Source organism: Myotis myotis, unplaced genomic scaffold (genome assembly GCF_014108235.1).
Source record: "Myotis myotis isolate mMyoMyo1 unplaced genomic scaffold, mMyoMyo1.p scaffold_m19_p_6, whole genome shotgun sequence".
Lineage (NCBI taxonomy): Eukaryota > Metazoa > Chordata > Mammalia > Chiroptera > Vespertilionidae > Myotis > Myotis myotis.
In genome coordinates this window covers 69,151,039-69,175,082 of record NW_023416368.1, presented here as the reverse complement: position 1 = coordinate 69,175,082, position 24,044 = coordinate 69,151,039, and the positions used below count along the sequence as shown (strand labels likewise).

General features: G+C 37.4%; 1 protein-coding gene across 7 annotated transcripts in view; it reads left to right on the top strand.

The window, feature by feature from the left end:
* NEK1 (NIMA related kinase 1) overlaps window positions 1–24,044 on the top strand; it is a 149,244-nt gene that overhangs the window by 50,627 nt on the left and 74,573 nt on the right. For 4 of the 7 annotated variants that reach the window (XM_036314341.1, XM_036314340.1, XM_036314343.1 and 1 more), the window contains exons 12-16: window positions 6,651–6,710; window positions 6,952–7,011; window positions 7,107–7,154; window positions 7,318–7,392; window positions 13,039–13,202. In XM_036314341.1, the coding sequence (XP_036170234.1) occupies window positions 6,651–6,710; window positions 6,952–7,011; window positions 7,107–7,154; window positions 7,318–7,392; window positions 13,039–13,202 (407 nt within the window). Of the gene's footprint in view, window positions 1–6,650; window positions 6,711–6,951; window positions 7,012–7,106; window positions 7,155–7,317; window positions 7,393–13,038; window positions 13,203–13,281; window positions 13,725–24,044 lie in introns of those variants that run through there. The other 3 variants (XM_036314346.1, XM_036314344.1, XM_036314345.1) reach the window with 3 other exon arrangements.

Sequence of the window (24,044 nt, the reverse complement as noted above, 5' to 3'; positions counted from 1 at the left end):
AATGATCTTGCTTCTTATCTCACTGAGAAAATAGAAGCCATTAGAAGAAAATTTTTCTATATCACTTCTTCCAGTCAGTCATATCCATTTGAAATAGTCTGCTTTTGTTTCTATTACATGATCTGTTCTTAGTTGTAGTCAGCTCTGCAATTTGTGTACTAGTATATTATTATTATTATTATTATTATATTATTATTATTTTCCTTCTTTGGGCTCTCTTCTACATCATCATATTTCTTCTCTCTACTGAGTCATCTCTGTTAGCAAACAAACATGTTGTGTCTTTAGTCTCTAAAAAAAAAATCTTTCCTTATCTCCCATACCTCCTTTCAGCTGCTTCCCTATATCCATCTCTGCTTCCTTTAACAGCAGAACTTACCCAAGGCATTGTCTGTGCTGTCTCCCACCCCTCTTCTCATTTCCCTTTGATCCATTCCGCTCAGGGCTTCCTCGTCAGTTGTTACAAATAGCTCCTGACTAGGGCATTAGTGGCCTCCATGCTGTTAAGTCCAGGGGTCAGTTGTCTTCTCCCTCAGCTTCTGATTCACTTGATTACCCCCTTCTTCTTTAAGCATTGTCTTCACTTGAGTCCAGTGTTACATTCTTCTGTTTCTCCTCCTACCTTGTTGACTGCTTATCTCAGCTTCCTTTACAAGTTCCTCATGTCCCTGACAGCTTCCTTCTTGTACTAGACTCTCTCTCTAATTGACAGCATCTATAAACAGACACTCAAATTGGTATCTTCAGCCTGGACTTCTCGCCTGAGCTCCGTCTTCATCTCTCCAGTGGGATTTCTAATAGGCACCTCAGAATTAACATGTGTAAAACTGAACTCCTGATTCCACCTCCTTCCCATCTGTTCCTCTATTTTCAGTAAATGGCAACTCAGTCCTTTCATTTGTTCTCATCAAAACCTTTGGGGTCATCATTGCGAATTCTTTCAACATCATCCTAGCAACCCTGCCTTCAAAATATATTCATGGCCTGATTGTTTCTCATTATTTTTTCACCACATTAGTCCTCCCCACCCCCCTCATCTTTCACCTGGGTTATAATAGTAACCTCCTGGCTGATTTCACTGCTTTCAAACTTAGGTTTTTCAGTCTGTTCTCACTTGAGCAGCCTAAATGCTCTTTTGACAACAAAGGTCAGATTGTTGCAGTTTCCTCCTGGAACTTTGCAGTGCTTTTCGTCTCTCTCAGGGTGAAGCCAGCGCCCTTAAAATGGCCTGCAGAGCCCTCTGATGCCCCCTTACCTCCCTGAGCCTCACTTTTCGACCCCTCTTGCTATTCCCAGTCCAGCCATGCTAACTGAACCTCGTTGCCTTCAAACATGTCCAAGCCCTTAATTGAAAAACAAAAATGCATTTGTACTTTCTATCCCCTTTTCCTGGAGGACTCTCCCTTGAGAAAACTGTGTAGTTTTCTCTATTAGTTCTTTCAGGTCTGTGCTCAAGACCTATGAATAGAGCCTTCATCCTTGACAACTGTCCCTCTCCCCACGCCCAGAGTTCTCTCTGCTCTGTTCTGCTTTGTTTTTTTCCACATTGTCGCTATCTAAAGCTCTATGTGTTTTTTCTTTATTTGCCAACTGTCCGACTCCTCTGTAACAGAGCAAAAGCTCTTGAGAGCAAGGAGTTTTGTTGTTGTTTCCACTGGTTCTGGACAAATAGCTTAGGCTTTTCCAGGTCATTCAAATGTTCTTTAAAAGAATGATTAACAACCAAAACGCTCTACAGAAGCCATTTTGTTATTCTTTTTAGCAAATAGATAACTATTAAGAAACAAAACCTGGAGAGAGAAAAATGATGATAATGGTTAAGTCTCTTGAGAACACTGAAAGGTGTGCTTATTTCATGTGGTCAACAGGAAAAAAGTAGTTTTAGTAACAATTTTGTTTAGTTAGTAAGATAAGTAGTCTGCTAAAATTATTAATAGTAGTACTAAAGATACTAAAACAGTGGTTCTCAACCTTGGCTGCACATTAGAATCACCTGGGAATCTTTTTAAAATCCTGATTTCTGGGCCTCATCCTCTGGAAATTCTGTTTCTTTGTTATGGGGTGGGGCCACAACATTAGTAACAAAGAAACAGAATTTCCAGAGGATGAGGCCCAGAAATCAGGATTTTAAAAAGATTCCCAGGTGATTCTAATGTGCAGCCAAGGTTGAGAACCACTGTACTAAAACCTAATATAATTAACACTAGTTACTGACTATACCATGTATATGCTTCTTCTTTCTTGTCTTTGTTCATTAGGTAGCCCCTCCTTCTTTTTAAATGTTCTTCTTTTCTTTGCCTCTTTCTGTGTGGCTAAGTACATGTCACATGGATACTGGATTATTTTGTAAGTCCTTAGAAAATACAAAGTAAAGACCATATTTCTTCTCTCCTCAAATCTTACAGTCCAAATAAAGAGACAAAGGCATGAAAAAAAAAATGAGCAAGTTGTGTGATGACTGCTCACTTTGTTAGCTTTAGATTATATATCTTATATAATAAAAGAGTAATATGCAAATTGACCCTAATGGGAGAATGACTGGTTACAATGATGCACACTGACCACCAGGGGGCATATGCTCAATGCAGGAGCTGCCCCTTGGTGGTCAGTCCACTCCCACAGGGGGAGCTCCTCTCTGCCACAAGCTGGGCTGACGGCTGCAAGTGCAGTGGTGGTGGCAGTAGCCTCTCCCACCTTCTCAGCAGTGCTAAGGATGTCCAACTGCAGCTTAGGCCCTCTCCCAGCCATCAGTCGGACATCCTCTGAGGGGTCCTGGACTGCGAGAGGGTGCAGGCTGGGCTGCGGGACCTGCCCAAGTGCATGAATTTTCGTGCACCAGGCCTCTAGTAAAAATATAATGCTGGTATTATGGCCTGGGAGACTGTCACATTGGCAATGTGACCTTGGTGTTCAAAGCTCTTCACTGACTGCCCTGGTTAGGTGGCTTAGGTGGTTGGAGCATCATCCTATGAACCAAAAGGATGCAGGTTCAATCCCTGGTCAGGGCACATACTCAGGTTATGGGTTCGATTCCCAATGAGGGCATGAACAAGAGGCAACCGATCAGTGTTTCTCACATTGATGTTTCTTTCTCTCTCCATGACTCTCTCTTTTAAACCAATTTAAAATGATTTGGTGAGTACTAAAAAAAAAGTTCTGCACTGATCTAAGAGAGGTAGTAGGAAATACCTCAAATACAAGACCTTTCTTGTTTCTTCCCTAAATGTCCTGTTCTCCAAAAAGGCAGGAAAATAATTTCTTCCTTATTTAAACTGCTTTAGCACCTTATTATATTCTCGTGTTATTTTTCTAGACTGTCAGCTCTCTGAGTTAGGACCATCTTTTATACATTTTGCACAAAGTAAAGAGTCTAGCAAGTTTCTTAAAAAAAAAAAAGTGAAGAAATTATTGAATAAAGTGAATTCCAAGTCAGTAAAGCAATATCCTGTAATTTTTAAGAGCCGTGAATAGGGTTGGTTAAAGGCCAAATAAAAATCCTGTTTTCAGGCACAATCAGCAGGCCAGTATTTTTGAGCTCTCATCCCTATTGCCTAAGATAACATTATTTCAGTGTGAGGTGATGAAGAGAAATTTGAGCAGAAAATGATTCTTTATATATATATGTTTAATTCTTGAGCTAGAAACTTGATTTCTATTAGAGTTATTTGGTTCTTTGAAGTAATTTAAGTAGTATAATTTTGATCTGAATTTTTTTCTATAAAGTATGTATTTCAATAAATTTGCTGTGGTCTTTTAGTATACTTTTGGCAGTATTATAATATGAAAGGAAAGGAACATATTCCCAGTAGTCAAACATTACATTTATATTGCCTGTATTTTTAACGTAGCTCTGATTTTGTATTTTGATGTTTTTATTTAATGTTATATATACTTTTTGTACATTTTTCTTTATTATTAGTGATTGTATTATATTTCATTGATATGAAATGAGTCAGATTGCATTCTTATGAATGTTTTCTTTTTTAACAAATCATGCCCTGGATCAAAATTGCTTTGGAAATGTTTTATGTCTTCTAATGGAGTTCAGTGAATATGAGTCAAAGTAAAGATAATTCATAGACAGCTTTTGAGATGTTTATTCCAAAATGGCAGTTATTACATCTACAATTCATTTTAACATTTGGTTGTACACATGCAGACTTTCTGGGAATGAATCTATCATTTTGGGGACTATCTTTATATTAGCTCAATAAGGAATGTACACATGGATGGACATGTAGATATGCAGTTGTCTTATCTCTTGAGCAAGTTTTAGCCTGACTGAATGGAGGGGTTGGAACTCTTGGTGAAATTGGATTAATGATATAACAGAAGGCCCTTTACGTTTGGGTAGGATTGTAGCCAACTATATAATCTATTCTTTCATGTAGCTGATAGAATCAAGAAATATATTGGTTTTCTTAATGTTTCTCTCATTTTCAATTAATATTATTCAGTATGCAAGAGCAGTATGCTCTGATATGTTAAGATTCTAGTTAATAATATTCTGAATAATAGATATTCTCTCAAATATTCTGAATGACCCATAAGTGATTTAGATGATAATTATGTGTTCTGGATTTCAGGCAAGTTGTTGTCCTTAAACTTTTTAGGCAAACAAATATGATTTTTCTAAACCAGGGCAATGAGAACTAGATAATAATCAGTACTTGAAATATCATATAGCTTATTTTAATACATACCACTTAAAACTACATTTGTATACACACAATGTGAATGATCTTAATGCTACACAACTGTACTTAGAAATGGTTAAATTGGTAAATGTTATGTGTATTTTACCACAATAAAAGGTAGAAAAAAATTTAAGAGGAAAAATAATAAATAGAAAAAAAGAAGTGGCAATCAAATGTCTGAAAAGGTTTTCAAATATAACAAAATATTGGAATTATTTTAAATAAGATTTTCAAGATACGTTTTTTCCCCCTGGGTTTTTACATGACTGTTTTTTATAAAGACTTAATTTCCCCCTGGAAATCTAAAGAAGCATCTTTTAGATTTTTTAACTTTCTATCAAACTTAAAAATGAGTTCATAAGGAAAACCATATTGCTTAATAATATTGTCTTTCATTTAATTTTAATTTCAAAATTTAAGCTAATATATATTACATCATTACTCAGCATATCATAAAATACTTACATATCATAAAACTGTCTTTGCTCCAACCCCTGTAAGTTATTTTTTAAAGGCTCTGTTAAAACAAAGAAGTGGTTATTAAGCCACCAGAGGGCGCTCCATGAACACATTTCAGTATTTTGCCTCTGATTTTAAAAAGAAACACAAAAACAGTTCTCTTGGTATGGATGTTTTATGTTACCATATTTTTCTCTTCTGTGTAGACATAGTGTTCTGAAAGTACCTGTGTGATCTCAGAGGAACAGTTTGATATTTTTATTTTACAAATGTTTGAGTATCTTATATGTAGGGCAATGTGGAACATTAAAAGGTGAATATAACTTACGACTTCTTGTAACTTACCCTAGAGTTTGTAGGTATCTTATTTAAACATTCTCTTCTTATTCTACATTATTGTATAACCTATTTAAAAGCTGATCATTTACAGTAAGAATCTGTAATACTTGCATTAATATTTTTAGATTGTTTGGTGTTTGTGGTTCACCAATTTTGATACCGGTGCTAGACCTGCCACATTGGAGTTACCTGTGGAACTTGTCAATATATAGAAAGCGGGCCCCAGGTCCAAAAATTATGATTCAGCAACTTTTTGGGATATGTATTTTTTAAAAATAGTTTTATTGCGATATAATTCATATACCATACAATTCGTCCATTTAAAGTTTGTAATTAAATGATTTTCAGGGTATTTCCAGAGTTGTGCAGCCATCATTGCAATCAGTTTTAGAACATTATTATGACACCCTAATCTTTTCCCCATTAGCATTCACTTCCCGTTTGTCCCCCACCTCCATACCCCTCGGGAACCACTAATCTACTTCTGTCTCTGTGTACATTTGCTTATTCTGGATAGTTCATATAATTGGAATCATACAGTATGCAACTGGATTTTTTTATTTAGCATAATGTTTACAAGTTTGTAGCATGTATCCATGTTGTAGCATGTATCAGTACTTTATTCCTTTCTATTGCCAAATAATATTCCATTGTATGGAAGGAATGCGTATTTTTACAAAGCTTCTGAGTAGCATTTCCCATTGTTTTAAATTTTATATAATAGAACATACTTTAAAATGTTAACTGTGTATTTGTAAACTATGAAGAGCAATATCTACAGTGGTGTGTTTTTTCCTTATACTTCCATAACAGTGACCCCAGAACTCTCTCTTGACTATTTAAAAACTGTGGAGTGCTCTCTCCTAGTAGTGGCAAAATTAGTTTAGTGGATGAAGAGCAGGGACTTTTTAAAAAGGGGATAGAACGGAAAGTAACAGAATCTACTAAACATAGTGAAGTTATTTTATGAAACTTTGGGGGTGTGTGTGTGTGCCTTTACTGGGTCTGGATGTGAAGTATATTTCTTACTGCTGGTTACTTTTAGAAAAAGCTTGAAAGCTACTGTTCTTTAAGTATATCAATGTAGAAAACAAATGCAGATAGAAATGTAGATAACAAATCCTTATCTAATTTGTAGTTTTACTTTTTGTCCAGGCCCATCAAACTCCATTGAAGAAAGTGAATCCTGGAGAAGAAAGGAGGAAAATGTTTGAGGTATAAAGACATCTGTCTGCTTATTTTAAAGCTTTGCAAAAATAATTTTAAGAAAAGAAATGAAAGCTATAGAAAAACCTCCAAACCTTTCCTCCTTATTTCTTTATAAAAAAAAAAAAAATACCTTTGACATTTCTTTTTTACCTCCCTGGGCATACCTCTACCTTTGGTGTGCCAACTTTCCTGATGTACTGGAAAAAGTAGAAATTATTATTGATAAAAATGTTCTTGTTTATTTAAGGAAGCAGCAAGAAAGAGAAGGTTGGAATTTATTGATAAAGCAAAGAAACAAAAAGATCAGGTAGTTTTTTTTGCTCTTATTCTTCTTCCCTTGCCAAGCTGCAGATGGTGTTAGTTTCAAGGGTTCTAAGAAGTTTGTCTTTAAAATTGTTACAGATTAGTTTAATGAAGGCTGAACAGATGAAAAGGCAAGAAAAGGAAAGGGTAAGAGGATAATTCATTTTTTCCTGGTATATTCCACTCTCTCCCCACAAACACTTTTTAAAAAAAGAACACTGATTTCCATTTCATCACTAAATGTATTTTATGTATTTTATATTAAATACTTGAAATGGTGTTTTGTTTGTTTGTTTCTTTCCCCCCAAAGTTGGAGAGAATAAATAGGGCCAGGGAACAAGGATGGAAAAACGTGCTAAGTGCTGGAGGAGGTGGTGAAGTAAAGGTAGGCACTTGATACCAATATAGTACTGCCACTCTTTTTCTAGTTTCACCTTGCTCTTTACAATATATATAATTGGCTCTCTTTAGGTATACATTTAATCTAGAATTCTTCAGCCTCTATTATGAATTCTTAGTTTTTCTGCCTTTATTTGATATATAACTTGTATTGATAACTAGTATGTGACTGGCAATTGCTTAAACATTTTTATGTAAAAGCTATGGATACACTGTTCCTGCCAGAAGATCTATTTAAAATCAAATCAGATCAAATTTGCCTGAATTCCTCTGCAGCTTCATGTGTCCTCCAAGATTAAATTTTCAGAAGAACTATGTTCATCTGGCCCCTACCAATTTCTCTAAGCTTCTGTCCATCCATTCCCTACCATACACTCACTGTATGCTCTAGTCATGCTGAACTAAAGACCATACTTGTAGTTTCCTTGTGGAGTGAGGTCTGCTTAATTTTTTCTTTGCACTTGTGTTTCTCTTTATTTGATACTACCCTTCCCTACTTCCTCACTCTCATTCCCATTTCCAACCTAAGAAACAACAACAAGGAAGTTAATCATTAATTGTGTATTAAATAACCAGTTATCTAACTAGATCTGTTAATTCAAACATTTGCTTTGGATAGATCCAGACTATATAACTATACAAATTACTTAAGTTTTCTGAACCTTAAATTCTTATTTTTAAAAAAATTTAAGAATAGTTCCTGGAGTTTGGTTAGCAAGTTCTCATATGTTAATGTCCTGCTTCTTTCTTTGTTCTGCTGATCTTTATATTGTATTTCCTCTTTTGCTCATGTAGCATCTTTACCTATCTGTGTAGGCTGACATCTAAAATGGTCCCCCAAATTCCTGACCCCTGGTGTACACACCTTGTATTTTTCCCTCCCCTTGAGTATTGGTGGAACTTGTGAATATGGTTGTATAGCAGCTCCTTAAGTAGGCTTTATTTTATGGAAAACGATGATGGTAGAGGCGATAGTCACTCCTGTGATTTCATTAACATCTGATTCACGACTCCCTCATAGCAGCCTGGATGGGGAGAAGGTTAGAGATAGGTATGCTTCTGCTGGCCTGGAAAAAGGCAAGTTTTCACATGGTAAGGAACTTAGTGATCTATTAGAGTTGGTAGTGGTCTCTGGCCAAGGAAAGGGTTACCTTAGCCATTATAGCTACAAGGACATGTAGCTATACTAATGCCAAGAACCAGTGAGCTTGAAAAGGACCCTGAGCCTCAGCTGAGAATTGCAGCTATGGCTGAACCTTGGTTTCTGCTGGTGAGATCCTGAGCAGGATACCCAGACTTCTGAGCCCCGGAAACTGTGAGATAATAAATGGATATTGTTTTAATTTGTTAAGTTTGTGGTTATTTGTTACACAGCCATAAAAATGGACACATTATTATTTCTCTGTATTAATTTGTACTATCCAATCAACTGTTAGTCAACCCTTTAAACTGAATCCCTCTGACCCATGCTCATTAAACTTGATATTTAGGTGCTGGATATATATTTGTCAGTTTGAATTGATTGCCATTCTTACTTGTTTCTATTCTTCAAAGGTTATGATATGAATAAAAGTCTGCTTTGTCTGTTTTATGTAGACATATATGTTCTATCTTGACTTTCTTGAGTCACTTTTTCTAATTCTGTATTAGTATAGACATACAATCTTTAGTAATACAATTTTATTTTAATATTTCATTTTGTTATTTTTGTACTATACTATCTAGCAGGAAGTACAACTTATTACCTCCTGAATGATGAGGAATTTGACTCATTCTAAAATAACCTTTTATCTGATTGGAAAGTAAAGACTTACCAATCAAAGTTAGGCCCTCAGATATTGTCAAGTATTTCATATCAAGTCCATGATTAATGTTGAGAGTTTGATTATTTTTCTTTTCCTTTTGTGTATATCTTCTGTGCAATAAAATAACTTTTCTTACTATCCTGCCTAAAGCTGTATTTAATCCTAAAGTTCATTTTTGTCAATGTTGTTTGATAATTGAGACAATTTTTCCACAGTGTTAGATACTATGTACTTAACAGATTTCTGCTTCACTTTATAAATTCTATAATGCTGTCACTGAGCATTAATAAAGTAATTTATTTGACCTAAAACAAATTTCTCACAGCTCTAAATCTATGTTAATTTCTGTGCTTATTCCCGAGGGGGTTTGAAATATTTAACTTCCTAGGCTGTTTGATTTCTTAACAGTTTATAAGGACCTGGAGGCTCAGTATAATGTGAATCAAATTAAGGAAATCCCCAAAATAGAGATGAAATAAAAAAATAAATATTAAGGGAAGAATTTCAAAATTAATATTATTATATACCTCTAACTAATAAAGACATTCTTCTTAGTATAAATAACCAGCTGATTTGATTACTTAGTATCTGCAAAATCTGGGACACTTTTGCTTTATCCATTTTTGATGTATCTCTTATGAACGTGTTTTTAGAAAAATTATGAAGTATTCCACATATGTAGTTTGATCATGTGATGATCATAATATTTAAGAGGCATATCTATTGTTTGAAAATATATTAGAATACTATTCAGCAATAAAAAGGAGTAGGCTGTTAATACATTTAACAACATGGAACAATCAAAACATTATACTGAGTAAAAGAAGCCAGACACGAGTACAGATTTCATGATTCCATTTACATGAAATTACAGAGACGGCAGCTCTCACTCACAGGACAGAGCAGATGGTAGTTGCTGGAGTGGGGAGGCATCTGCTTCCAAGGAACATGAGGGGACTTGCTGGGGTGACGGATATGCTTTTGATTGTGGTAGTGGCTGCACGAGTGTATACATTTGTCAAAATTCATCAACCTGTGCTCATATTGGGTGAAATAAGTGATTTTCAAAGGTCATATTGCTTCAGTATTCTAGTACAGTATTTTCAATGTTATTTTCAGTAGAGGAATCTTCAGAGATGTTTACATACTTTCGTTTTCATAATTTTGTTAAAGAAAAACATTGAAACACTCAAATGAAGTTAAGAAGATATTCACACCAGACTAAACTCAAATAGTAAACACTCTCCTAGGAGAAATGACTATCTTTCACCAGAATTCTGATTCTGGTGCTTGCCTTGAGATTCGCGTTTTGGAGATGTGTGTGAGGAACACCTGGATGGAGTTTCCTGCCTAATTATCTTACCTATTTCTAGCAACTTTCATCTCTTGCTATTCAGACATCTTTAATCAGTTATCAGTATTTATCTTGAGCTGATATTTCTTAAATTAGTCTTTCTGATTTTTTAAAAATATATTTTTACTGATTTTAGACAGGAAGGGAGGGAGAGAGAGAGAGAAACATCAATGATGAGAGAGAATCATTGATTGGCTACCTCCTGCACAATCCACAAAGGGCAACACGGGCATGTGCCCTGACTGAGAATCGAACTGTGACTTCCAGATTCATAAGTCGATGCTCAACCACTGAGCTACATTGGTTGGGCAAAATTAATCTTTCTTAAATATTACTAGTGGCCTGGTGCACGGAATTTGTGCATGGGGTGGAGGTCTCTTAGCCCGCCCTGCACCCTCTCCAATCTGGGACCCCTCAGGGGATGTCCAACTGCCCACAGGGATCGGGCCTAAATGGGCAGTCAGACATCCCCCTTACAATCTGAGACTACTGGCTCCCAACCACTCACCTGCCTACCTGCCTGATTGCCCCTAACCACTTCTGCCTGCCAGCCTGATCACCCCCAACTGCTCCCCTGCCAGCCCGATTGCCCCAACTGCCTTCCTCTGCCGGCCTGATGGCCCCGAACTGCGCTCCCCTGCTTGCCTGATCACCCCTAACCGCCTCTGCCTTGGCCCCCACCACCGTGGCTGGGGCAACCAAGGAAGCCAAGCCTCCTGCCCACTCTCCGGCCGGCTCTGTGGCTCCATCTGGCGCCACCATTTTTGTCGCATCAATTTGCATATTCCCTCCTTATTGGCTGTGGGCGTCGTCATCTTATCGCAAAGTGATGGTTAATTTGCATATTACTCTTTTATTAGACAGGATATGCAACCCACTGTGTCAAGATGTTAACACAAATGCTATCTCGTAGAGTACACTGAAATGTCTTTTATTTGATTCTAGTATTTTTCTTTGTATTTTTTGTTATTCAGACTTCTTCCTTAAGATGTTATCACTTGGAAGCTCTTCTTCCTTTACTGTCAGTGTTCTGGATTCTGTTCTCATCACTTCACAGAAATGGGTTTTTTAAACGTTACCACTCAACTTTAGTCATAGCAGTGTGAATTACTTTCAGTGCTTTGACCTCTACATTTGAGGTCATTGGTTTCCTCACCTCAGTGATATTCTTCCACTGTGACATCTGTAACATTATACACTTACTTCTTTTTAACTCTTACCCCTTTCTGATATCTCCTATTTTCTAACTTTGAGTTTTCTATGTGCTTGAATTCTTATGTGTCTGAAGTTGTATCCTTGTGTTTTTGCCTTTATCCTTCGTCATTCCCATGGAGAACCCAGAACTCCTTTAAGCACTTACTTTTTAGCTAAATGCCTTTTATTTCTAGGTGTCTTGACTTGGTGTCAGGGCAACAAGCCTTCTAATTATCCTCAATCTTGTTCTCTCTCTTATTCCTGTTTATTATGCATAATTTGCCTTACTGAATTTCTTAAAAACTGTTTTTGTATTCTATTCCCACTAGAAAGTTTATAAATGCTTTCTGTTGTTTATTATATGAACTCAAACACCCAGATTTGATAGCAGTTAGCTGTACTAACCTTTTATGACTAAGCTTAATTCCCCTATTTGCCTTCCTTCTAATTATATCTGTCTTCCTAATTCCTCCCCCTACTGCCAACACCCAAATATATACATACATTGCTTATTTTTGCTTTAATACTCTGGCTCATTTAGTATGTCTCTCCCTCTCCCTTGCTTTCAAGGCTGGGTTGAACAATATATTTTTCCAGTGTTTTTTCTTTAATTTTTAGAGATTTTTTTAACTTTTGACAATTTTTTTTTCTGTTTTGTAAATGTGCTCAGTACCAACTGCTTTAGAGTGTGCCTATGACCATTCATTTGCCATAGGCATGAAATGTTTTTCTAGTTTTGTGCTTAAGAATCTATATGGTGTTTTTGTTTCTTTTATTTATACCTAGAGCGTGTTTCAGTGGTGTTTATGTCTTCATTGCTTGTTGAATTGAAGGATTTGGGGTATGTTAAATACCATATGCAAATGTTTTTGTTAGCTATAATTTTGAATGTTACAAAAGCAGTTCTGCTTTACTTATAAGCTATACATATTTAAACGTAAAAGAATGGGATCACATAAAATGTATACTAGAGTCTTGTTTCAAAACATATTAATTAAGACCAGATTTTTTTCCTGTTTACATGAATTTAGTGACATTTTATATTTTTGTTGCATTAAATTATGCTTTATTGTTAGTTACAAAGTATATTACTTTTTTATTAATGATTATAATATAGTAGGAAGACATTTTCCTTAGGCAATATGTTTATTAATATTTTCAAATTAGATAATTGCCTTTTGAAAGTCAAATGTTGAAATTTTTTTCTTTTGAGGATGTTATGGGTGTTTTAGGTATTATGAGATAATCATTTGAGAGCTCTTTTTTTTTTAATTCCTAGGCTACCTTTTTTGGCAGTGGAGGGGCTGTGGCTCCATCATCTTTTTCTCCTCGGGGACAATATGAACATTATCATGCTATTTTTGATCGAATGCAGCAACAAAGAGCAGAAGATAATGAAGCTAAATGGAAAGGAGAAATATATGGCCGAAGGCTTCCAGAAAGGTAGGTTGTGTTCTGTAGAAGTTGCTTGTGCTTTGCTTCAGAGAAAGTAGTAAAAGTCGTTGTGCATATTTACCTACAGAGGAATATCACCTGGAGTACGTTCAGGATTTCCCAATGGGGCTGCAGTTCATCACTATTTCTCTAATGCTGATGCTATTAGAGAAACTTTGAAGAGATTGAAGGCCATGTCTAACTAAGCCAATGCAAACAGGTCGGACTGTAATGATCCATAAGTGCATCCTTGTTTGTAATTTTTTGTGTGTGTGTCATGTCTAGTTTAGTATCTACACTTTGTGAATGTTTTGTTCATTGATTTCATTGACTTTTTTTTTTCCTTCTGGGTTTAGTAATTTTCTCAGGTGCAAACTTGGCCTTTGATTAGGCGAACAAATAGCTCCTCAATTCAGCAGAATTTTTGTAGCTTATTTGTATGTTATAGACTGAATGTCCTATTTAAAGGAACATGTGATAACTTTGAGTTAACATATGGTTTTAATAACTTCATCCACTTGCTTTAAATAAATCAGAATATATTTAAATGGAATCACACTTTATGCAAAACTACAAAGCCATGTTTTTTTTGTGTGTGTTCTTTTCCTCATCACTTAGAACTCCACTTTTCTCTTTGTTGTTTTGGCTTGTTTTCTCTTCACATTCATTTCTGACTTATGGCTATGGTCTTGTTTATCAGATTTTTCTTTTCTTCCATTGAATTAATTTAATATGCTAGCAGTCAATAGTTTTAATTTGCATAGTTCCTTTTTTCTTAAGTGTGCATACATGTTTTCTTAGACAATTCCAATTTCTTTTATAAAACATTTGGATTTTCAGAATATCATTTTGTGAAAACGTTACCTCTGCCTTGTCATTTTAAGGAGAATACTTTATGATCCCCCAATTAAAAATATGATTAAAGGTAGTTAAGCAGAGATAAATGATTGAGGTGAATATAAATTAACATTATCGAATAATGTACAGTAGCCTGAAGTAAGCTAATTGTAGAGAAAGGAAGGCTGTAAAGACCCACATATAAATGCCTATTTTTTATGAGATGGCAAAGCAAATTTTATGTGTGGCTTTTATCCCCTGGTGTTATTGATCTTTCTAGTATATAACTGGTTTGGCTTTATTTTCTTTTATTTTAGTCAAATCTTCCTAAAATAAGTGTATCTATACATATAAAAGGCTAAGTGACAGACCATATGTCCGACCGACCAACCGACTGCTACATATGATGCACACTAGCAATCTATATATATAAAAGTTCAAGTGATCACACCTGTCAGAATGGCTATCATCAACAAATCAACAAATGATGAGTGCTGGCGAGGATGTGGAGAAAAAGGAACCCTCATGCACTGCTGGTGGGAATGCAAACTGGTGCAGCCACTGTGGAGAATAGTATGGAGTGTCTTCAAAAAACTAAAAATGGAACTCCCATTTGACCCAGTGATCCCACTTCTAGGACTATATCCCAAGAAATTAGAAACACCAATCAGAAAGGATATATGCACCCCTATGTTCATAGCAGTACAATTTACGATAGCTAAGATTTGGAAATAGCCTAAGTTCCCATCAGCAGATGAGTGGATTAAAAAATGGTAGTACATTTACACAGTGGAATACTATGCTACTGTAAAAAGGAAGGAACTCGTACCATTTGCAACAGTATGGATGGAACTGGAGAGCATTATGCTAAGCGAAATAATACAGTCAGAGGAAGATAAATATCACATGATCTCACTCATTTGTGGAATATAATGAACAACATAAACTGATGAATAAAAACAGATCCAGAGACAGAGAAGCATCGATCAGATGCTCAAACCTCAGAAGGCAGGGGAGGGTGGGGGTAAGGGGAAGAGATCAACCAAAGGACATGTATGCATGCAGGTAAGCCTAACCAAATGGACACAGACACCAGAGGTTGAGGGCATGAGGAGGGGGTGGTGGAGCAAGGGGGTGATTAGGATACATATGTAATACCTTAATCAATAAAGAAAAAAAAGCCTACGTGACTGTTCGACTGTTCACCAGTAGCTATGACACACACACTGACCACCAGGGGGCAGATGCTCAACACACAGGCATGGAAACATTGAACAGACTGATGAATCTCAGAGGGAAGGTGGGAGAGGGGAGGGCGAGAAGAGATTTACCAAAGATCTTATATGCATACTAGAATCCCGGTGCACAAATTTGTGCACTGGTGGGGTCCCTCAGCCTGGCCTGCAGGGATTGGGCCGAAACCAGCAGTCTGACATCCCCTGAGGGGTCCTGGATTGCACCGGGCCTCTAGTTTAAAAATAAACGTTTACTTGCGCATGTGCAATACATATAAATCTCTCACTGGTGCCAATTGCATGCGTGTGTTTCGATCTGTCATTGTCGATCGTGAATTTGGTTGTTTTTGTTGACATTCTGAAGCTGAAAGAAAGCAGCGGCATCGACAGAATATGTCTTAAGACCAACTCTTGGCACAATATACCTCTGAAGCCAAAAGAAGCTGTCGTCATCGTCGTCGTTGACGGAATGTATCTGAAGACCAACTGCTATGCGATTGGCTATAGTACAAACAAGTTTAAAGTACTGCAGTGTTTGGGGATGTTTCAGACAGTTGTCTCTTAAATATGAGATCAAAGGATTCTGCTTTTAGCGAATGGTTAGTAAAACTTAGAGATGGCAAACTTGATAGCAGTTTTCATTTAGGAATGGATATTATTGAAATCCCTCATGAAATGATTTATAATGGATCTATTATTGAAGCTGCCTTTGGAAATAGTATATCTATAGGTAATATTAAAAATATATCTAAATATGTGATTCTTTGTCCAAAAAATAAGCATGTTCATAAATTAAATGAAGAAATTTTGGATATACTCCGTGGAGATTTTCATATATATTTGAGTGATGATTTCATCAATTCAACGGATGATGCCGAAAAGGAAAATTTTCCCATTGAATTTTTTAATAGTATTATTCTTTTGGGAATGCCGTGACATAAATTAAAATTGAAAGTAGGTGTAATCATCATGCTACTGAGAAATATTAATAGTAAATGCAGACTTTGTAATGGTTAGGTTTATTATCACAAGATTGTGACCTAACATAATTGAAGCTGAAGTATTAACAGGATCTGTAGAAGGAGAGGTTGTTCTGATTCTAAGAATTGATTTGTCCCCTGATATATGTCCCCATCTGACATTGGCCTCCCATTTAAATTAATTCGAAGACAGTTACTCGTGATGTCAGCATTTGTGATGACTATTAATAAATCACAAGAACAAACTCTAGACAGAGTAGGAATATTCCTATCTGAACCCATTTTTGGACATGGTCAGTTATATGTTGCTTTCTCTTGAGTTTGAAGAGCATGTAATGTTAAAGTTAAAGTTGTAAATACTTCATCACAAGGGAAATTAGTCAAGCACTCTGAAAGTGTTTTTACTCTTAATGTGGTATACAGGGAGATATTAGAATAAGTTTAATCAATTTATCAGTCATTGTTTTTATCAATGTTGTTTTTATATCATGTTTTTGTTGTTTTTTATATCATGTCTGTTATTTCATGTTATTTATTAATCAATTTATTATTTTCATATACATTTTACTAATTTTCTTTTATCTCTGACACTTACAGAGAAAGGGCAAATAGCGGTATTAAAATATTTCTTCTAATTAATTTCAATATGCATGAATCTGTGCACTGGGCCACTAGTATAGTATAAAGAAAAATAGAGAAAGCTACATTATGCTTCTTTACACTCTTCATCTTCCAGAATGTTTCTTGGTTCTTCACAGTTAAAATGGCAAATATTGGACTACATTGGGCCATTTGCATCAGTCTCCTATTATAACCTCGAAATATTTGCATATACAGGATTGGGCAGAAGTAGTTTTACAGTTGTGAATATGTGAAACATAGTTAATAAAGCCATTGTAATAATCATAACCTGCATGTCCTTTCCATATGAACAACTGTAAACCTACATTTGCCCATGTCCGTATTTGTACTTGAGTTTTAAATATTCTTAAATGGCTATATATCAGTTACCTCTTCCACTCTATCACATCTTCCATCTAGTCTTTTCTTTGGGCCTCAGATATAGCTTTAGCATTTTAATTTTTCAGTTTTTACACCATTTTTTGTTTTGAAATCATTTATCATTTTACTAGAGGCCCGATGCACGAAATTCGTGCCTAGGTAGGATCCCTAGGCCTGGCCAGCGATCAGGGCCGATTTGTGTGGCAACCGGTGGGGCGATCAGGGGAGCCCCCAGTGACACCTGCCTTGGCCTGCCTGGCACTGCCCGCTCGCCGGCCAGCCCCACCCCCTGCTGTCACTGCTGGTGCAGGGTGACCAGCGGGGTGATTGGAGGCCCCCCTGGCACTTACCTTGTCTGGCCTGGGGCCTGTGGACTGGGGGCAGCTCCTGCATTGAGCATCTGCCCCCTGTGGTCAGTGCACATCATAGTGACCCGTCGTTCCGCTTTTCAGTTGATTTGCATGTTAGGCTTTTATTATATAGGATTTGTGTCAACTTTGATGGGCTTAGCTATACTCAAACATAGTATACATATTTTTTATGTTACATTGGTGTTATTTTTGATGATAGATAATATTTATAGAACACTTAATATATACCACGTTGTATTCACTCATGGCAGCAACCCTTTGAATTAGATATTATTTTTAAAATAAATATGAAGAAATTAGGACTTACAGAGATTTAAAACTTGTGCATGGCAACTTGTAAGTGTTAGAGCTAGGATGTAAACTAAGTCCATCTGACTGGAGAGTTCCTCTCCTTAAATACTGTTAAGATATCCCCACCTCTTGAAATTCTACTATTGGACAGGCTAAAGTTATTGATTTTGTTGGTTATAAAATTTTAAAATTGCAGGTGCTTTAAAAATTAAATATGAAACTGAATGAACTGAATGAACTGAAAGTGCTGAATGAACTTTCATATACACAATCCTTGAACAACATGGGGTGAACTGTGCAAGTCCTCTTTAACATAGAATTTTTTCAATAAACTTAGAGTTGGCCCTCTGTATTCCCAGGTTTTGCATCTGTGCATTCAACCAACCTTGGATCAAAAACCTTTAGTCTGTGGTTGGGAATTCACAAGTGAGGAGGGCTGACTATGTGCATTGTTCCCCACCATTTGATATAATGGAGTTGAGCATTTGGGGATTTTGATATATGTAGGGAAGGGAGGGGTCTGGAACCAGTCTCCCATGGAAACCAAAGAAGGTCTATAATTTGTATGTCATTGTCATTCCTGATCAGTTCTTTTCCCTGATTCTAACTGACTCAGTAAACAAATCTAATCATTTAAGACTTTCAGATTCTCTTTTTCAGATCACCCATATGTGCCATTTTCTTATTTATGGCATTAATTATTTTATTTCTCCCCTTATCAGTAACTTTGGCCAGTTCAACTTTGCATATATTCAGATCTAAACACACCTCTTCAACTAATTTTTTTAAGTCTTTTTTTTTTTTTTTTAAGAGCAGTTTTAGGTTCACAACAAACTTGAGGGAGAAGATACAGCGATTTCCCATATATTATCCCTGTTTGCATATAACCTTCTGCATTATCAACATCCCCACTAGAGTGATACGTTGGTTACATATAATGAACTTACATTCAATTAGCATTTTAATATTGGAGCCATAGCCAATAGCCATGTAAGACCATTTTATTAAGCTATTGTATTGCATATCTCTTAACACGTGTTTTACGGTGCTTCTACTTTTCCAAGTCTCCTCTACATTGCTTCATTTAATTTGAGTAAAGCTGACAATAGTTTCATTCAATCAGATAGACATCATACCACTTAGAGGAGGAAGCTTAATGAGTAAACTCTCTATATCCTTTTTTCATCTCATTAACCCTATACTACCCCAGTTCTAGAAACCATATTGACTCATTTTTCATTTCTCACATTATTTGTGTTGTTTTCAGCTCTTAAAGCAATTAATTTGTAGTCATTCTTCAAAAACTTAAAAAATTTTCATATCAGGAAAGGACTTGAGCCATGGATATTAGGTATCCTCCCAGATCTTGCCACTTATTCATGCTTTTATTATAATAAAAGGAGAGAAAATAACTTACTCCTTTTTTTCTCATTTCTAGATTTAAAAAAAGGAGTTTTAGAATAATTTTTAACCTATTTTAATGTCTCTGTATTTTACTTTCCAAAATTCTTAATTGCTTATTTTATATTTGTGGCTTATATGCAGTTTATTTTTTCATTCCTTTATTATTAATGTAGATTAATGTTTTACTGATTTAAAGTGGTATAATTTTGGAACACAAAAGATAAAGTAAATAGTTGGATTAGGGAGAAACCAAGATGGCGGCATAGGTTAACGCCTGAGATTGCTGCCTCGAACAACCAATCAAAAATACAGCTAAAAGTTGGAACGGACATCATCCAGAACCACAGGAAGGCTGGCTGAGTGGAAATTCTACAACTAGGAGGAAAGAGAATATCATACCCAGACTCAGAGGAGGCGCAGTGCCGAAGTGAAATACTAAGATCCCTGGGGACCCACCCCGGCCAAGCCCTGCGCAGAGCCATTTGCCGGATAGCCTCAGGCAAATGCTAGATTAGCACCGCCCTAGAGATCCAGCACAGAAGCTCTCCCACTGCAGACACAGCGGAATCTCATAGCCAGTTAGCCTGGAGGTCAAATCACCCCCGGTATTGCCGACAACAATCAAGGCTTAACTACAACAAGACTGCGCACAAAGACCATAAGGGGGTGCACCAAGAAAGCATAAAAAATGCGGAGACAAAGAAACATGACAGAAATGGGGGATATAGAGCTAAAAACCGCAATTTTAAGGTCTTTCAATAATTTTCTAGAAACTGCCGATAAATGTAGTGAGATCCTCAAGAAATCTAATGAGACCCTCGATGTTGTGATAAAGAACCAACTAGAAATTAAGCATACACTGACTGAAATAAAGAATATTATACAGACACCCAACAGCAGACCAGAGGAGCGCAAGAATCAAGTCAAAGATTCGAAATGCGAAGAAGCAAAAAACACCCAACTGGAAAAGCAAAATGAAAAAAGAATCTGAAAATACGAAGATAGTGTAAGGAGCCTCTGGGACAGCTTCAAGCGTACCAACATCAGAATTATAGGGGTGCCAGAAGATGAGAGAGAGCAAGATATTGAAAACCTATTTGAAGAAATAATGACAGAAAACTTCCCCCACCTGGTGAAAGAAATAGACTTACAGGTCCAGGAAGCGCAGAGAACCCCAAACAAAAGGAATCCAAAGAGGACCACACCAAGACACATCATAATTAAAATGCCAAGAGCAAAAGACAAAGAGAGAATCTTAAAAGCAGCAAGAGAAAGAAACTCAGTTACCTACAAGGGAATACCCATATGACTGTCAGCTGATTTCTCAACAGAAACTTTGCAGGCCAGAAGAGAATGGCAAGAAATATTCAAAGTGATGAATACCAAGAACCTACAACCAAGATTATTTTATCCAGCAAAGCTATCATTCAGAACTGAAGGTCAGATAAAGAGCTTCACAGATAAGAAAAAGCTAAAGGAGTTCATCACCACCAAACCAGTATTATATGAAATGCTGAAAGGTATCCTTTAAGAAGAGGAAGAAGAAGAAAAAGGTAAAGATACAAATTATGAACAACAAACATGCATCTATCAACAAGTGAATCTAAGAATCAAGTGAACAAATAATCTGGTGATCTTAATAGGATCAGGGACATAGAAAGGGAATGGACTGACTATTCTTGGGGGGGAAAGGGGTGTGGGAGATGCGGGAAGAGACTGGACAAAAATCGTGCACCTATGGATGAGGACAGTGGGTGGGGAGTGAGGGCGGAGGGTGGGGCAGGAACTGGGAGGAGGGGAGTTATGGGGGGAAAAAAGAGGAACAAATGTAATAATCTGAACAATAAAGATTTAATTTAAAAAAAAAGATAAAGTATATTTAGTTGGCCTAAAACAGAGTATGTGCATATGAATTCTTAATAATGTTTAATGAAAAGAATAAATCTTAAGAAGTAAATTGACTATTTCCTCTTTATTCCATGAGCCTAGCATAAATATATATCCAACGTTTAGTCCAGTTTTACTTTAGAGAGGAATAAGGATGAGTATGGATTCTTTTTTGTTATTGTTGTTTGGTATAGTAGTAAGCAGAAATGCTTGAGAAATAAAGACAGTTTATAGATTTATAAACATCATTAGGAGTCATAGGAAAAATGAAACTAATCTTTTCCTTATTAATAAGGTGTACTACTCTGATTTTAGCATGTTGAACCAACCTTGCATTCCTGGAACTCTGTTTTATCTATCTTTATATTTTCAAAGGCAAGCATAATATTAGCAAATAGTTGACACTCAGTAAGTATTTGTTTAATAAATGAGAAGAAAAAGAAATAGTGTTAAGCAAAGATAACTACAGGTTTTAAGTTTGTGATTGAGACCAGACAGTTATATAAACCTGCTTATTTAAGCCAGATTAGGAAAAGACTAGTCAATGAAGCAAAACTTACAAATCATATAAATAAATAGAGCAGGTAGTATTATCCTGTACTAGTATAATAAAAGCCCAGTGATCAAATGACGGAATGACCAGAACGACCAGTCACTATGATGCACACTGACCACCAGGGGGCAGACGCTCAATGAAGGAGCTGCCCCCCGGTGGTCAGGGTACTACCACAATGGGAGAGCCACTCAGCTGACCAGGATGAGTGGCTGCTCCCGTTGAGAACCCCAGGCCGACAGGCAGAAACCTGGGCTGCGATCACCACCTCCTCACCCCAGGCTCCTCTTTGCTCCCTGCCACCTCCTCCAGATGCCTGCAGGCTGCGTAGCACTGCTGCTACCAGGCTCGCAGAGCTGACTCGGGAGGCTGGGAGGCAGGTTTGAGGCCACTCCGCCGCCTCTCAATGCTATTGTCCCTGGGCTCGGCCCCAACTAGGTCCTCTGGAGGTGCAAGTTCTCTGGCTCCACCAAAGATGCTGCACCAGGGAAAGGCCTTTCAGAGGGCGGGTCCACAGCCACTTGGAAGACCGGGATGAGCGGTGCTCCCACAGCAGGCTGATACCTGCAGGCCATGCCGTTTAGCAGTGCACAAATCTCATGCACCAGGCCTCTAGTCTATATATAAAAGCCTAAGTGACCAAATGACTGGTCAGCTGGTCACTGTGCTGTGCACTGTCCACCAGGGGGCAGATGCTCAACACAGGAGCTGCTCCCTGGTGGTCAGTGCGCTTCCACAGCCAACCTCCCAAGGCCCTGCCAGCCGGCCAACCTCCCGCAGCCCCCCTCCCCCAGCAAGCCAACCTCCCATGGTCCCAATTGGCCCTGATCACCGGCCAGGCCAAGGGACCCCACCCATGCATAAATTCACGCACTGGGCCTCTATATCTATAATAATAAAAGCGTAATATGCTAATTAGGCAAAGCTGCTGGGGATCGGGGGGAGGCAGAGGAAGTTGCAGTGGTGGTGGGGGACCAAGGCCCTTGCACGAATTTCGCGCATCTGGCCTCTAGTATATATATAAAAGGCTAATATGCTAAGTGTCCCTCCCACCATCCGACCGGTTGCTATGATGCACACTGACCACCAGAGGGCAGAAGCTCAACACAGGAGCTGCCATAATGTATACTGGCCATTAACAGTGAAATGGCAGTTCAGACCTGGTGCCGACGAAGCAACATTCAGCTTCCCCCAAGTGGGGCACGGGTCCTACCACAACCCCGGAGCAACAGCCCACCAAATCACAGCCGATGCTGCCAACACCCCATGGCACAAAATGCAACCCGCAGCCCAGCCTAGCCGGGAAACGGTGGCTGTGGGTGCTGGGTAAATGATGTCACGTAGCAACACCCAGCTTCCTCTCCTTAGCAATGACTAGCCTCCTTGGAGTTTCTTCAGCCCAGGAACACGACTTGCTTCATAGCCAGGTGGAAACATTTTACATTTTAACCAAATGTCTGTGAAGCGTTTTCCCATCCCTCATCTCATTTGATCCTCACAGAAGTCCTCTAGTAGGTAGATAGGAGACTCGGTGGAATCCTAGTTTCTTTTCATTAGCCAGAAAATGGAGATTTAGAAAGCTTAGAAACTTGACCCGACTGAAAAGAAGTAAGAAATGGTGAACCTTGAAAATGACTTCAGGTTTTCTCACTGCACAGAATGTAGTCAAACACTGCTGCAATTAAATATTTTTACCGTTTGTTCTCCCTGCATGATCTACAATAATAATCTGCTTCGTATTGTTATTTACTGCTGTGTTGCTGACAATTACCTGAAAGAGAAGTTGGGGTGCTTCACTGGGCTGGAAAAAGTTTAGCCAAATCAGAAAGCAGGTCTAATTAAACAAGTTTATTCTATATTTATATAAAAGGCTAAGTTGACTTGTGCATGCACGATACATATAAAGATCTTGCTGGTGCCAATCGCACATATGTGTTTCGATCTGTCATTGCTGATCGTGAGTTTGGTTGATACTTCTGTTATAGAGAAAGGTTGAATAGCGATATTAAAATATTTCTTCTAATTAATTTCCTTTCAGTGTGCATGAATTTGTGCACCAGGCCACTAGTATAAATATAAATGGTGTGAAAAGTTTATAAATCAAACTATAATACATATAACCAGGTTTTTAGCAAAATAATTCTGTGCAACTGTTGTATTAACGTATGTCAGTTGGAGGTTCAGACTGACAAACATTAGACATAGTATCTTAGGATGGAAAATAAAATCCAATTTACTTCTGTAAAGGTTAAAGAAGGAAGTTGATGCAGTGAGGACACATACCAGAGAGA